This window comes from Pogona vitticeps, chromosome 1, assembly GCF_051106095.1.
Source record: "Pogona vitticeps strain Pit_001003342236 chromosome 1, PviZW2.1, whole genome shotgun sequence".
Taxonomy (NCBI): domain Eukaryota; kingdom Metazoa; phylum Chordata; class Lepidosauria; order Squamata; family Agamidae; genus Pogona; species Pogona vitticeps.
The window spans coordinates 356,490,731-356,506,130 of record NC_135783.1 but is presented as its reverse complement, the minus strand read 5'-3'; the positions used below and the strand labels follow the sequence as shown (position 1 = coordinate 356,506,130).

The following is a 15,400-nucleotide window of genomic DNA, read 5'->3' as shown; positions in this document are numbered from 1 at the left end:
CTCTCTTGGTTTTGCTGCCACAGAGGACCCCGGCTGCCCCTTTGGCAAAAGTCACAAGAACACAGCCACCTTCTTGCCTAATAAAGGTAAAGGTAAAGGTTCCCCTTGACAATTCTTGTCCAGTCGTGTTTGACTCTAGGGGGCGGTGCTCATCCCCGTTTCCAAGCCATAAAGCCAGCGTTTTGTCCAAAGACAATCTTCCATGGTCACATGGCCAGTGTGACTTAGACACGGAATGCTGTTACCTTCCCACCGAGTTGGTCCCTATTTATCTACTTGCATTTGCATGCTTTCGAACCGCTAGGTTGGCGGGAGCTGGGACAAGTGGCGGGACCTCAGTCCGTCGCGTGGATTCGATCTTACGACTGCTGGTCTTCTGACCCTGCAGCACAGGCTTCTGCGGTTTAGCCCACAGCACCACCACGTCCCTTCTTGCCTAATAAACCAGTATTAAATAAAAGAGAACACTTTGAGAACACTCAGGTTCAGAGAAGTTGATCATGAACAAGGCAGAATACCTACTGGCTTACCGTAATTTGGCAATTAAACCAGGAATCACTAATGATTAACTTGATGGTGCCCCAGAACATCAGATGTGCAAAGTCCAGGCTGTGGAGCATAAATAAGGTTCCCCTCCTGGCCGCTGGAGATCCTGCTGCGCCCACTGCCAGCCACCATGGAGCCTCTGGGGACGGTCACCCTTTTCCTGGGAGTTTGTCTCTCTTGCCTTCTCCTCTTGGCCGTCGTGAGGAGCAGGACGCAGGGCAAGGGAAGGCGGCCGCCGGGCCCAACGCCTTTGCCCCTTCTGGGGAACATCTTGCAGCTGAAGACCACCTTCCTCAGTAAGGCTCTCCAACAGGTGAGTCTGAGGAGGAAGGCCTCCCACCACCAGGCTCTCTCTAAGGGGTTGTGGTTTCATGGATGGCTCATTTGCTGACTCTCCAGATTTGGTTTGTTCAGCAGCTGAAACAAGCCTGAGCAAAGTTAGTTTGCAGACAGATCATGACAGCAAGGAACTTGCAGTCAGTCCAGAGCAGAGAGCAGAAGAAGGATAAGGGAGAAAAGGCAGGGAGGGTGGGGGGCATAGAAAGGCTGGGTTTGAAGGAAGGGCCAAAGAACGCAAAATTATCTTAGAATGGTGTTAGATGAGGAGGATGCATCTAGCTAGAATTATGCTAGATGCATCTTCCGCATCTGGTTATTGCCCAGACTGCTGTGCAAGAAAAATGTAGTCTTGATTGCCAAGTGCAACTCATGAGAAAATGTTTCACTTCAGGAACATCGTAGCGAAGGGGTCAACAACCCAACTGAATCATTGCTAATTGCTGAAAATAGTTGTGTATCTCCATGAGAAGATAGACGGGCAGGCGCTTCTGATTTTAGACATTGCAGCCATAGACGATCAGGTTGTGCTGCCTCCAAACTATTTCCCCCTGATTCTTCACTCAAGAGATTCTTCTCTTTCCTTCACTTCCTCTCCTCTTTTGCGTAATCAGCTGTAACAATTTGTGTGAGAGAGATACAGAGAAGGAAAACTGATATGCATGGAACACCTTTGCCAAATGCTCTTTTATTTCCTAGTATTGCTTCCCCAACCTGATGATGTGGGTTGTTTTTTTTTTTTTTGAAAAGTGATACCCACGTACCTCTGCTCACTAAGACATAATTAGCTCCTTCTTTCCCCAAGAGCTTCTTTTTTATTTAAAACTGTGTTCACAGGTTCTGAACACAGTTTTTGGTTCTGCCATTCCTCTCCTGCATGCACACGCACATGAGCGCGCGCACACACACACACACACACACACACACACACAAACGCAAACGCAAACACAAACACAAACACAATCACATACCATGCTGATAAGAATAAATACACTTGTATTCGCAAAGGCTTTCATGGCCAGGATCTAATGGTTGTTGTGAGTTTTTCAGGCTCTTTGGCCGTGTTCTGAAGGTTGTTCTTCCTAACGTTTCGCCAGTCTCTGTGGCTGGCTTCTTCAGAGGACAGCAGTCTGTGCTCTGGTGTAGTTGGTTTGGGAGTGGACTATTTATGGCTGTGAGATAGGCTTTTGTCTTTTTTCTGTAGGTGGGTGATTAGTGTGTCTTGTTGTGGGTGTATTGTTGTGATAAGGAGGAGCGATTATCTGTTACTGTGGTTGATGGGTGTCATTAGCTGGTCTTTTGTATATAGTGATCCCCAGTCCTTGTGGCTGGGTAGAGTTCGTTGACCTTTTGCATGCTGTATTTTTGAGAGCTGGGAGCCAAGTTTTGTTGAGTTTCAAACTTTCCTCTTTTTTGTTGAAGTTCTGCTGGTGCTTGTGGATTTCTATGGCTTCCCTGTGCAGTCTGACATAATGATTGCTGGTGTTGTCCAGTATTTCAGTATTTTAAAATAGAATTTTGTGTCCAGATTGTTTTAGGGCATGTTCAGCTACTGCAGATTTTTCTGGTTGTTTTAGTCTGCAGTGTCTCTCATGTTCTTTGATTCTGGTGTGGATGTTTCATTTTGTGGTTCCAATAAATACCTGGCCACAACTCCAAGGTATCCGGTATACTCCTGCGGTGGTGAGGGGGTCCCTTCTGTCCTTTGCTGACCGTAACATTTGTTGTATTTTTGTGGTGGGCTTGAATACTGTTTGTAGGTTGTTTTTTTTTCAAAAGTTTCCCCATTCAGTCTGTGACCCCTTTGATGTATGGTCCATTAATGGTTCCATCTCCAACTGGGAGGAGGTAACTCGTGGAATACCCCAAGTCCTGGATCCACTGCTCTTCAACATGTTTATTAAGGACATGGGGTGCAGGGAATGCAAACCAGATTTGCAGATGACACAAGATTGGGTGAAACAGCTAACATCCTGAATAACACTTTAAGAAGTATGCTAATAAATTGAAACCTTCAAAAGCCTTCAATAATAAATTGAAACAAATTCAGAAGAGGGTAACAAAGATGATCAAGGGCCTGGAAACCAAGCCATATGAGGAAAGACTGAAAGAACTGTGCATGTATAGTCTTGGAAAAAAAAGACTTACAGGAGATAATATGATAGCACTTTTCAAAGACTTGAAAGGCTGTCATTCAGAGGAGGGGCAGGATCTGTTCTCAATCATCCCAGAATGCAGGGCACGCAACAAGGGGCTCAAGTTACAGGAAGACAGATTTTGGTTGAATATCAAGAAAAATGTCCTAACTATTAGAGCAGTACCATAATGGAATCAATAAATTTGAGAGATGGTGGGTGCTCCAACACTGGAGGAATTCAAGAGAAATTGAGACAACCACTTGGCAGATATCCTCTGATGTGTATTCCTGCATTGAGCAAGGGGTTCAACTTGGCCTTGGAGGTCCTTTCCAACTTCACAATTCTGCGGTTTTATGATTCTATGAAACTGTCTGTGGAAAACTCAGCAAGTCAGAGTCCAAAATTAACTTTGCCAGGAACAGTTTATTCATTTATTTTATTTTATTTGACTTTTATACCACCCATGAGCCCAAAAGCCCCTCTGGACAGTTTACAAAATTGAATATAATAGTAGCAATACTACTACTACTACAACATAGCTAAAATTCAAAATGTAAACCAAATAGACAATACATTTAAATACTTTTAAAACATATTAAAAAGTAGGTGGTAATTAACACAAGTTAGTGGCCACTAGAATCAGTGGTCTCCTTAGAGGACATGTTTTGGAAAGCCTGTTGCTACAACAGAGATTTTAGTGATTTCTCAAAAATTTCCAGAGAAGTAGCCAGGTGGATTTCAGGTGGAAGTCTGTTCCATAGCCAAAGAACAACCACAAAGGTTTAGTATCTTCAGCCACCTTGCCTGGGATGAGTGGATGGTAGGCCTGGATGGATGGGTCATTGTGTAGCACAGGGGAGACCCCTGTAGAAGTAGGTGTTCTGCCACATGTTGAGGTTCAATCCAAAGGGTGATTAAGGTCCTATTAATCAGTACCCCATCATCTGTTGAATGGAAATGAATGGACCAACTTCTGGTCACCAACACTAGGGCTGGTTTTTGACTAAGTGCAGGCATAACGTTCCCTGGTCTTTCTCCAGCTCAGTGAGAAGTACGGCCCCGTGTTCACCGTGCATTTCGGAGGGGACCCTGTCGTGGTTCTCCATGGCTATGATGTCATAAAAGAAGCACTGATTGATCGTGGAGATGAGTTTGCACCCAGAGGACCCCTACCGTTGCTTGACAAAATCAACAAAGGGAAAGGTAGGTTATCCTAGTTGCCGGCTCCCATATGATAGTTGGGACCATAACCTCTACCCAGAAGGAGGGGAGAGTCGTTGAGATAAAAACCTGGAATCAAAATCAGCTCACATGCACTGATGTTCAAGGAGATAGTTTATTATTCACAATCAGGGTGTGAAGGATGTCAGTCCCAATTTGGTTGCATTTGTTCAAATTCCACATGCATTTTCTCCTTGCCCTTGTTGCACTTGATGCTGCGAGATGCTGGTCTTGATCTCACACAGGAACTCATAGACACTTTTTGCACGTTCCCCTCAAACGTGCAGATTTATTTACATGTTTTTCCCATCAACTAAAGTAATTTTATTAATAACTTGAATGAGGGAGTGCAGGGAATGCTTGTCAAATTTGCAGATGATACCAAATTCGGTGGAACAGGTAATACCCCAGAAGACAGAAACAAAATTCAAAATGACCTTGATAGGATGGAGCCCTGGGCCGAAAGCAACAGAATGAAATTCAACAGGGAGAACTGTAAAGTCCTGCACCTCAGAAAAAGCAAGCAATTGCACAGTTACAAGATGGGGGATGCCTGGCACAGCAAAACTATGAGCGAGAAGGATCTTGGAATTGACATAGATCAGAAGCTAAATATGAGCCAACCATGTGATGTGGCTACAAAAAGGGCCAATGCTATTTTAGGCTGCATTAATAGAAGTATAGTTCCTAAAATCCCACAGGGTGCTAGTCCCTCTCTATTCAGCACTGGTTAGGCCTCACCTTGAGTCTTGTGTCCAGTTCTGGATACCACACTTCAAGAAGGATGCTAACAAAGTGGAACCAGTTCAGAGGAGGGTGACAAGGAGGATCAATGGGCTGGAAACCAGGCCTTATGAGGAAAGGCTGAAAGAATTCGCCATGTTTAGCCTTGAGAAAAGAAAAATGCGGGGTGTTAGGATAGCACTTTTCAAATATTTAAAAGGCTGTCCTACAGAGGAGGGGCAAAACACTGGAGGCATTCAAGAAAAACGTAATCACCTGGCAGATGAGCTTTGATTGTATTCCTGCGTTGAGCAGGGGGTTGGACATGATGACCTTGTAGGCCCCTTCCAATTTCACTTTTATATGATTCTATGAATCTTCTTCACTCATTTTCTTCTAAAAATAATTCAATCTAAGACTGATAAGATTTGAATAAGATGGTCAAATCATGGCAAAAGAAAAGCACAAACAAATGGCAATACCCAGATTGTACCAAAAAGATCCACCAAGGTTGAAACTTATTCAGTTCTTTAAAAACCTCTGGTTCATGAATGCGATATATTGTTTTTCTGTACCCATGATTCAAAATGCCACTAAATGGCATAATCTTGCTGCAAAATTCCATGCCCATGTAGCCAACAGGAAAAAGGATGCCAAGTTTTACATAGCTAAGGGCAACTTGAATGTTGATAAGGCCAATGGCAGCAATCAAGATGGTTTACAGGATCCCTTCTTATGCTTGCTGACATTCATAAAGAGACACCATGCAAGGGAAAATCCCAACATCTGGCTTCTTTTTCAGTTAACCACTTCTCATCCAAAGACAAAGCTATTGCGAAGGATCTGGAAGTTGAGTCATGGCAACTGGACTTCTTTCTTATTAGGTTGAAATATTTCACTACTCATCCAAGTAGCTTCTTCAGTCTGAGGAGAGTTAGTAGGAGACCCTGGATATATCCTCCCCATTTGTTTCACTTCGCCCTGGTCTGAATATGCTTGTTAGATGAACAAAGGATGGGGAGTGACTGAAAATCTCACCTCTGCAATCTTTCTGCACCCATTGTCATGGGTCATTAACAGTCCTTATTAATAGTGGTCTCCCTAGATGTCGAGCTGGATAAACGCATTGGGAAAGCAGCTACCATGTTCTCTAGACTCACAAAGAGAGTATGGCTTAATAAGAAGTTGACGGCATACACCAAAATACAGGTCTATAGAGCCTGTGTCCTGAGCACACTCCTATATGCAGCGAGTCCTGGACCCTTTGTGCACGGCAGGAGAGAAAGCTGAACACCTTCCATATGCGTTGTCTCCGACGCATTTTTGGTATCACCTGGCAGGACAAAGTTCCAAATAGAGTAGTCCTAGAACGAGCTGGAATTTTCAGCATGTATACAATATTGAAACAGCGCCGTCTACGTTGGCTTGGGCACGTCATGAGAATGGCTGATGGTCGGATTCCAAAAGATCTCCTGTATGGAGAATTAGTGAAGGGAAGCCGCCCCCGAGGGAGACCACAGCTGTGTTACAAGGACATCTGCAAGCAGGATCTGAAGGCCCTAGGAATGGACCGCAACAGATGGGAAACCTTGACGTCTGAGCGTTCAGCCTGGAGGCAGGCGGTGCATCATGGCCTCTCCCAATTTGAAGAGACACTTGTACAGCAGACCGAGGCAAAGAGGCAGTCCCGAAACAAGCAAAATCAGGGAGCTGGACAGGGGACAGATTGGATTTGTCTCCAGTGTGGAAGGGATTGTCACTCTCGAATTGGCCTTCTCAGCCAAACAAGACACTGTTCCAAGACCTCCATACAGAGCACGATACCATAGTCTCTCGAGACTGAAGGATGCCTACAAGATTTTGGTCCTGATTGTTCTGGGGATGGATGAAAGGAGACAGACTGTACCTAAGGCTGTGAGGGTTTAGGTCGAGAATCATGCCTGCTCTCTTCCTCCTGGGGTTTTACTTCCTCAGACATGGTGACAAATTCAAGTTCTAACGTATTAACATTTATTTTAGGAACATCAATAAAACTGTTCGTATAAAAATGAACATTTTCTCTCTCCTTTCCTTCCAATGGGACTGTGAAGGGGTTCCATTCTTCTTTAACAAACAGATTCCCATAACTAATGTTCCAAGGTCCTGGTTGATGGACCAGGTGCAGTCTTTTACTGTATTCCCCATCAATAATGGCAATAAGGGCACGATGGTGTCTCCCATGTATTCTCCCCACCTCGTTCTTTCCTCAGGTTCCATGAACTCCCAGATTTCCAAATCCCTGCCTTCTTCCTCACCTCCCATGCTCACCATTCAATTTTTTTCTCTCTCCTCCTGTTCTGCCCTTGCCTTTTCCTCTCTCAGTTTGTGCCTGAGGGGTGTTGTGAGAGAGACCAGATAGTTTACATCCCAGGTACTAAAAGAATTGGCCTATGTGATCTCGGAACCACTGAATTTATTCATTTAATTTATACCCCACCTATCTGGCCCACCGGACCACTCTAGGCGGCTTCCAAATATAAAATCCAATAATAAAACATAGACAAATACATAATAATAAAACAAGAACGGCAGTAAAAATAAAAAGGAAAGGTAAGAAAAAAATCAAGAGTTGGCTGGAGGGAAGGCCTGAGTAAACAACCATGTTTTTAATTGGGTTTTAAAGGTGTCCAGCGTCGGGGCCGCGTCAATCGCTGGAGGGAGATTGTTCCAGAGGCGAGGAGCCACCGCCGAGAAGGACCAGTTTCGTGTCTTCTCCTTCCGGGCCTCTCTCGGAGTCAGGCTCCTCAACCTCACCTCCTGACTCGCATGGGTGATCTAGGTAGACCTTGGTGGGAGGAGGCGTTCCACCAAATATCGAGGTCCTAAACCGTTTAGGGCAGGGGTGTCCAATCTTTCACCTTCCCTGGGCCACATTAGAAGATGAAAATTTGATTTGGGCCGCACATAAATTTGGTTTGGGCCGCATGGGGGGGCAGCCCTAGCCGTCCTCCACAGCCCCGCTCCAAGCGCACTTACCGGCAGCTGCGATCTCAGACAGCAGAGGCTGCCAGCTTCAACTCTGGCGGCTTTATGGGGCCGGGAGGGGGTCCACCTATTGATGGGGATGGCACAATGCAATCATGCAGCCCCCCTGTCCCCTCCCCTCCCACTGCTTTCTTCCCTCTCTCCCCCTCTACTGTTGTGATGTGCCCCGGCCGCAAGCACCGGCAGTGTAACTTGAAACTTTGGAATTTCTATAAAAATAAAAAATTGCACTGGGCCGCATTATGAGCTGACCTGGGCCGCATGCGGCCCTTGGGCCGCAGGTTGGACAAGCCTGGTTTAGGGCCTTATAAGTAAGCATTAAAACTTTGAAGTTGACACGGAAACAGATGGGCAGCCAATGCAATGCGGCCAGCGTTGGAGAGATGTGTTGATATTCTCTCACTCCTGTAAGGAGCCTGGCCGCCGCATACTGCACGACCTGAAGTTTCCATGTCAGCCTCAAAGGCAGCCCCACGTAGAGCGCATTACAGTGATCTAATCTTGAGATTATGAGCACCAAGGTAGTGAACGCCCCCATGTCGAGATAGGGTCGCAGCATGGCAATCCGCCAAAGATGGAAAAATGCGGTGCGGACTACCGACGCCACCTGAGTTTCCATGGTGAGCGTCGGGTCCAAATATATGCCTAGGCTGCGGACCCCACTCTTCGTGGCCAAGGTGGCCTCCCCAAATGTGAGAGAGCCACTCAAGCCACCTACCACGGGGGCACCCACCCTCAGAACTTCCGTCTTATCCGGGTTCAGCCTCAGCCCGTTCTCCTGCATCCATTGCAGTACGGCCCCCAGGCAACGCTGAAGGGAACGGACAGCATCACCTGCAGTTGGTGAAAAGGAGATGTAGAGCTGGGTGTCATCAGCATTTTAATGACACGACGCCCCGCATCCCCTAATGACCCCACCCAGCGGCCTCATATAGATGTTAAACAGCATTGGGGAGATAATCGACCCCTGTGGAACCCCACAATTGAGACTCCATGGGACCGAGACGCTCTTCCCAAGCTGAACTCTCTGGGGACGGTCCCCCAAGAAGGAACGGAGCCAGGCAAGTGCCGAGCCACCAATTCCCCACTCGGAGAGCCTCCCCAGGAGGATACCGTGGTCGACGGTATCAAAGGCCACCAAGATGTCGAGGAGGACCAGCAGGGAGATTTTGCCCCTGTCGGCCTCCCTCAACAGGTCATCGTACCGGGTGACCAATGCCATCTCAGTACCGTGGCGCAGCCTGAAGCCTGACTGAAATGGATCCAGGGCATCTGTTTCATCCAGGTGAGCCTGGAGCTGATCGGCCACCACCCTCTCGACCACTTTGCTCATGAAAGAAACATTGGCGACTGGCCTATAATTACCAATTTCGTCCGCCGCCAAACTAGGTTTCTTTCTTATGGGCCTAATGAGTGTCTCCTTGAGGGCGGATGGAAATCTAACCTCAAGGAAAGACTCATTTATTATTACTGTGGCCCATTCTGTTGTTATCAGCGTGGCTGCTTTGATTAGCCAGGCCAGGCAAGGGTCCAAGGAGGAGGTGGTGGCTCGGCAGCGGTCAAGCACCCTGGAGACAGAATCAGGCGTTACAGGCTGAAGAGTCGAAAGTCACCGGGCAAGACGGAACGCTGGACATCTCTGCTCGACTCACTGTTTTTAAAAACGGAGAGAGCTCCCGGCGGATGGCCTCCACTTTAGATTTTAAAAAGGCTGCAAACTGGTCAGGGGAAAAACTAGGGGGAGGCCTATCACCTGAACCAGTTCCGGATAGGTCGCGCACTATACGGAATAACTCCGCCTGCTGGTTGGATGCTTCGCTTTTCCGGTTAGCGAAGAATGATCTACATGCAGCCTTTACCTTAGTCAGGTAAAGGTTAGTTGTGACCCTGACAGCTATCCAATTGTAATCCGTTGGGTTCTTCCCCCACCTACGCTCTAGCCTTCTCCTATGTCGCTTCAGAGCTCGGAGCTCCTAGTTAAACCAGGCTGCAGGCCGAGCTCTGAGCCAGAGAGTGCGTTTAGGTGCGATCGTGTCTATAGCTCTAGTGGCAGTGATGGACCAGCTGTCAACCAGAGCCTCGACAGGAGCGCCAGCCAGGTCAGCCGGTACACCTCTCATGGCCTCCTGGAATCCAACAGGATCCAGTAGCCTTCGAGGTCAGACCATAGAAATAGGTCCTTGCTCCCTGCGAGGGGGGAGCACCACTGAGAGGTTGCATTTTATTAGGTGGTGATCTGACCATGACAAGGGGACTGACATGAGGTCCATGACCATCAGACCACACTCGCTCCAATTGGTGGAAAAAAACAGGTCTAACGTATGTCCACCCACGTTGGTGGGGCCGATGACATGTTGGGACATGTTCAAGGAAGCCATGGTTTCCAAGAACTCAAGAGCTGGCCCTGTGGTCTCTGCCCCCGCGTGCACGTTGAAATCACCCAAGACCAAAAGCCTCAGGGATCCCAACAATGCCGCGGAGACAAAGTCGGCCAGCTCTGGAAGGGAAGTGGCTGGGTCGCAGGGAGCGCGGTAACCCAGCAAAATCCCAATACCATCCCTAGCCCCCATCAACATGTGGAGTACCTCTAGACCTGGCTTTACCACCGAGGAGCGCCTAGTAACCTCTAGGTTGGATTTTTAGACAATGGCTACTCCCCCCCGCCCCTCCAGTCTACCCTGGTGCTGGACAGCATAACTGGGCGGGCAGATGAGGGCCAGGGGAGGACCCCCCCCCATTAATCCACGTCTCGGTTATGCATGCCAGGTCTGCATCCTCCTCCAGGATGAGGTCGTAAATCACCTGGGGTTTGTTGGCTACAGACCTGGCATTCAACAGTACCAGATTTAGAGTGGAGGGCTGGCTGAACTGCCTACCTCGATATTGGGGGTTGGTCAGTCTCAGAACAATGAACAGCTTTCAAACATCTGTCCATCGTTCTACTGACACGAGTAGGGACTGTGCCAATGCCATACCTCCCTCTACCCGTGATCACAGGGATGTTAAAAGACCCCCTGCTGGGCGAACAGGCCTTCCACTCCATATCCAAGAGAAAGAAAAAGAAAAAGAAAAATAGAGACCAATTAACCTAAATTAAGTAAACCAAACAAACTTAGATACAAAACAGATACATAAATCAAATATATGTGAAAGAACAGGAAAATTACAAAGAATAAAAATAGAAATCCCAAATTTATGAACCCCCTGTGTAACATTAAAATAATTGAGGAATCACATACTAAAGCCCCACATATAAATCTGATCCTCCCTCCTCCTTCACACAACCTTGTCCATTAAACAATATTTGTTTCAATGTTATTTTGAATATTGGTGTTAAAGATGATGTTGAAGGAGGTGATGTATTACTCGTGGAGGTGAGACAAGTTGTTTCAGTCAAGGGGCCCTTCCTGCCCCTTGTGTGGGGGCAGAGCGTCTTTGCAGATGGTCCAAGAAAGGGAGAGTGAGTGAAACAGTCTTAGAAAAAGTCCCGTCCCCTGGAGATCCAACATGGTGAGCAGCCAGGACAAACAACTCACTCTCACTCACCAACACCCAATATTCCCCCCCACAGCCTTCGACACTTAAGCCTTCACTCCCCCTAAGCCAGGTGGCTGATGATTGCGAGGGGTGAGGCAATCAGGAGTAGCAGGGCCTAGTCCTGGAAAACGGAGGGAGATAGAGCCAAGCTCTGGATGGCAGTTGGCAACAGCCCAGCCACAGTTCTTACTGTCTCTCACCCAGTGAGATTGTGGCAGGCTGAAGATCTTCCGCTCCCCCAAGGCAGGAATGCTGAATGAAATCTTTGAGAGTTCCTGGAGCAAAGGGCAAACGGCCAGAGGACTGGAAAAGAGCTGATGTGGTCCTAGTCTTCAAAAGGGGAGAAAAAGTGGATCCAGACCAATCTACAGACCAATCAGCATGACATCAATACTGGAAAAATCCCGAAAAAATAATCAAGCAGCATATTTGTGAGCACCAAGAAAACAGGGTGATTACTAGAAGCCAGCATGGCTGTGTTAAGAACAGGCCATGCCAAACAAATCTTATTGCCTTCTTTAATAATGTGACTGAATCAGTGGACCAAAGCAACACAGAGAATACAGTCTACATAGACGTCAGTAAGGCATTTGATAAAGTAGACCACAACCTGCTTCTGCATAAGATAGAACCAAGTGGGGTAGACAGTGCAGCTACCTGATGGATTTGCAGCTGGCTGATCAACTGCACTCAACTTGTGGTCCTAAGTAGAACCACATCTACGTAACAGTGTGCAGTGGAGTCCCTCAAGGTTCTGTCTTGGGCCCAGTGCTATTTAACATCTTCATAAATGACCTGGATGAGGAGACTGAAGGAGCACTCATCTTGCTGATGACACCAAGCTGGGGGGAATTACTAATACTTTGGAAGATAGACTTAACAGGCTCGACAGTAGTATCTGTGAGAGGGATTTAGGGGTCCTGGTGGACCACCGCCTGAGAATGAGTCAGTCATGCACTGCAGCTGCCAAGAAAGCCCACACAGTCCTAAGATGCACCAAGAGGGGGATAGCATCAAGATCACAGGAAGTGATGGTACCACTCTATACCACACTGGTGAGGCTGCACTTGGAGTCCCATGTCCATTTCTGGTCACCACAAGAGAAAAAAGATGCTGAGGCCCTGGAAGGGGTGCAGAGAAGAGCAACAAAGATGATAAGGGGATTGAAGGCTAAATCCTATGAAGAACAACTAAAAGAATGAGGTATGTTTAGCTCAACAAAGAGAAGACTGAGGGGAGACATGACATCAGTCTTCCAAGATCTGAAAGGTTGCCACAAGGACGAGGGCATTGATTTATTCTCTGTTGTGCCTGATGGTAGGAGAAGAACCAACGGGTGGAAACCGGTCTGAGGGAGATCTAACCTGGAAAAAAGAGGAATTTCCTGACAGTGAGAACCATGAAGCAGTGAAGCAACTTCATGCCTCTCGATATGGTGGGTGCCCCATCGCTGGAGGTTTTCAAGAAAAGATTGGACAGCCATCTGGCCAGGATGGTGTGAGGTCTCCTGCCTTGGGCAAGGGGTTGGACTAGAAGACCTCCAAGGTCCCTTCCTACCCTACAATGATTCCATGATTCTATGTAGATGTAGTCAACATGGGAGAGAAGCCCAAACCGGAAAATGTCTTGGCACAGCTAGGCCACCTAGAGTGGTCAGAAAATCAGATAGGTGGGAAATAAATAAATAAATAAATAAATAAATAAATAAATAAATAAATAAATAAATAAATAAATAAATAAATAAATACATACATACATACATACATACATACATACATACATACATACATACATACATACATACATACATACATACATACATACATACATACATACATACATAAGCCTAGCTGCCCAAGCCTCTGGTTGAGAAAGGCCTTTCTCCTACATGAGCCAAAGTCAAGGTATCTGTCCACTTGGTAGAACCCCCAGAATGAAGAATTCTGGAATCTGTAGTCCGAATTTTTTTCAAGGGCAAATCCCCATCAATAAGAATTTCCCTTTTGGGATAGGATTTTATTTTAAAGAAATTATACAATATTCAATCCCAGAAGCCTCCTAGAATTCTATTGGGAGACCTCCAGAACTGGGTGAGAAGAAACCGGAAGGGGAGAGAGGTGTTTCTACCTCCATATTGGGCTTGTCCCCTCCTTTGTATGGCTTCCTGGGAATTGCCCCCAGAGGTCTTGGGGTAAGGTAGCCTCACTACCCATAAGACTATGGGGGGGAGAGTAAAAACTACCTTTCTTTTGCTTCCCATCCAAACAACATGGAGTGAAGCAGAAAATGGTAGCAGGAGGCTCCAGCTTTTGCCATCCGGTTCGTCTTCTCCCAGTCCCCAAAGTCTGCCTGTTGGGTTTATGCGCTTTTTGGGACCAGAACCTCCAGAATTATGAATTAGACACAAATCCATTTCCCTCTGAGGCTACAAGCTTACAAGCTGTCAAAGACTGGTCATCCCTCGGATCCATTAGCTTAGGAAAAAAACGGGACTCTGAACTGTGTGTGTACCAGCTAGGAGAGCCTCACTGCCCATAAGACTCTATATGACACTGGTTCCCAGCCTTGTTTTCTCCGGATGTTCTTGGACTGCAACTCCCAGAAATCCTGGCCAGCCCAGGTAGCCAGGTGAAGGCCTCTGGGAGTTGTAGTCCAAGAAAATCTGGGGCTCTGGCTTTCCTTTATGTCTGTGTGTTCTCTATTCCCACATCCCCTTCCTCTTCCAGGGATTATCTTCAGCAATGGGGAAAGATGGAAGGTGCTCCGGCGTTTTGCCCTCACCACATTGCGCAACTTTGGGATGGGAAAGAAGAGCATCGAGGAGAGGATCCAGGAGGAAGCCCAGTATCTCCTGGAAAAGCTCCAGGACACTAAAGGTAGGTCAGGACCGTCCATCTCTCCTCCATCCACAGGCTTCTTTTGGGTAACAAGCTGCCAAAGGCACACCTAGCCCCCCCAGGCCATGCGCTAATCTCCAGTTCCATAAGGAACTGGAGATTAGCGCACCATCAAGGTTAACACCAGTGAGCTGGCAGGAACAACAAAAAGGATTTTGGGAACAGACTCATGCGGCTGGAAAGTTGGAACGGACTTCAAGAGTCATCAAGGCAAAGTCCCTGCTTTGGTAGGAATGGCAGCCTGATCCATGATATTGGACTCATCCCACCGCTGCCACCATGTCACAATCAGCCTCCTCTAAAGGAATGTTTGACCGGTCGGACAGAGAGTAATTAGAAGTCTGTGCACCCTTATGCAGCTGGGGTGAGTCCTAGATGCCCTCAGCCAAGGCCTGCCCCAAACATCTTCTTACATGTCTGCCCTAAAAAGAATACCTGTTCAACCTTAGGCAAAATCAAGAAAAAATTACACATGAGCTTTCTAGTCATTAAACCTACGTTGCCCAATAAAGTAGGACTCAGTAGCTTAATGTGGCCTTGCTTCCCCCTCAGGGTATTGCTAAGACAGCTACACTGTTCAAGAAGCGAAGAGATTTTATATTTATTATTTTATTGAAAAAATATAGATTTACAGAATGAAGTCAGTTTGATGCAAAAGCAAAGCATATTACCATTTCCAAGGTTTGTTACAAAATAGAAATGAGGCAAATAATTCTCTTTAATTACAAAAACACTAAAATCCCTAAAAATCTCTAAAAACTCTCTTAGGGTAGGCAAAAGGCAAAAAGACCCCTTTCTTTCTTTCTGGTCTCCCTACATCTTCCTCAGTCTTTTACCTGCACTGAGCAGCAGGCATACAGACCAAGAAAAACTATAATGGAAAAGTAGTCCAAAAATTGTAGAACAAGGAAAAGTATTATCATCTCTGCACATAGTAAAAGTTCCTTTTTCAAGCTTTGCTGGAACCACCCTTCTCCT

General features: G+C 46.7%; 1 protein-coding gene across 1 annotated transcript in view; it reads left to right on the top strand.

Moving 5' to 3' along the window:
- The first annotated feature begins 632 nt into the window (after positions 1 to 632).
- The window catches only part of LOC110070440 (cytochrome P450 2C18-like), a 41,957-nt gene continuing 27,189 nt past the window's right edge, over positions 633 to 15,400 (top strand). The window contains exons 1-3 of the mRNA XM_078384583.1: positions 633 to 859; positions 4,061 to 4,223; positions 14,252 to 14,401. Of these exons, the coding sequence (XP_078240709.1) occupies positions 677 to 859; positions 4,061 to 4,223; positions 14,252 to 14,401 (496 nt within the window). The 5' untranslated portion in view covers positions 633 to 676. The remainder of the gene's footprint in view (positions 860 to 4,060; positions 4,224 to 14,251; positions 14,402 to 15,400) is intronic.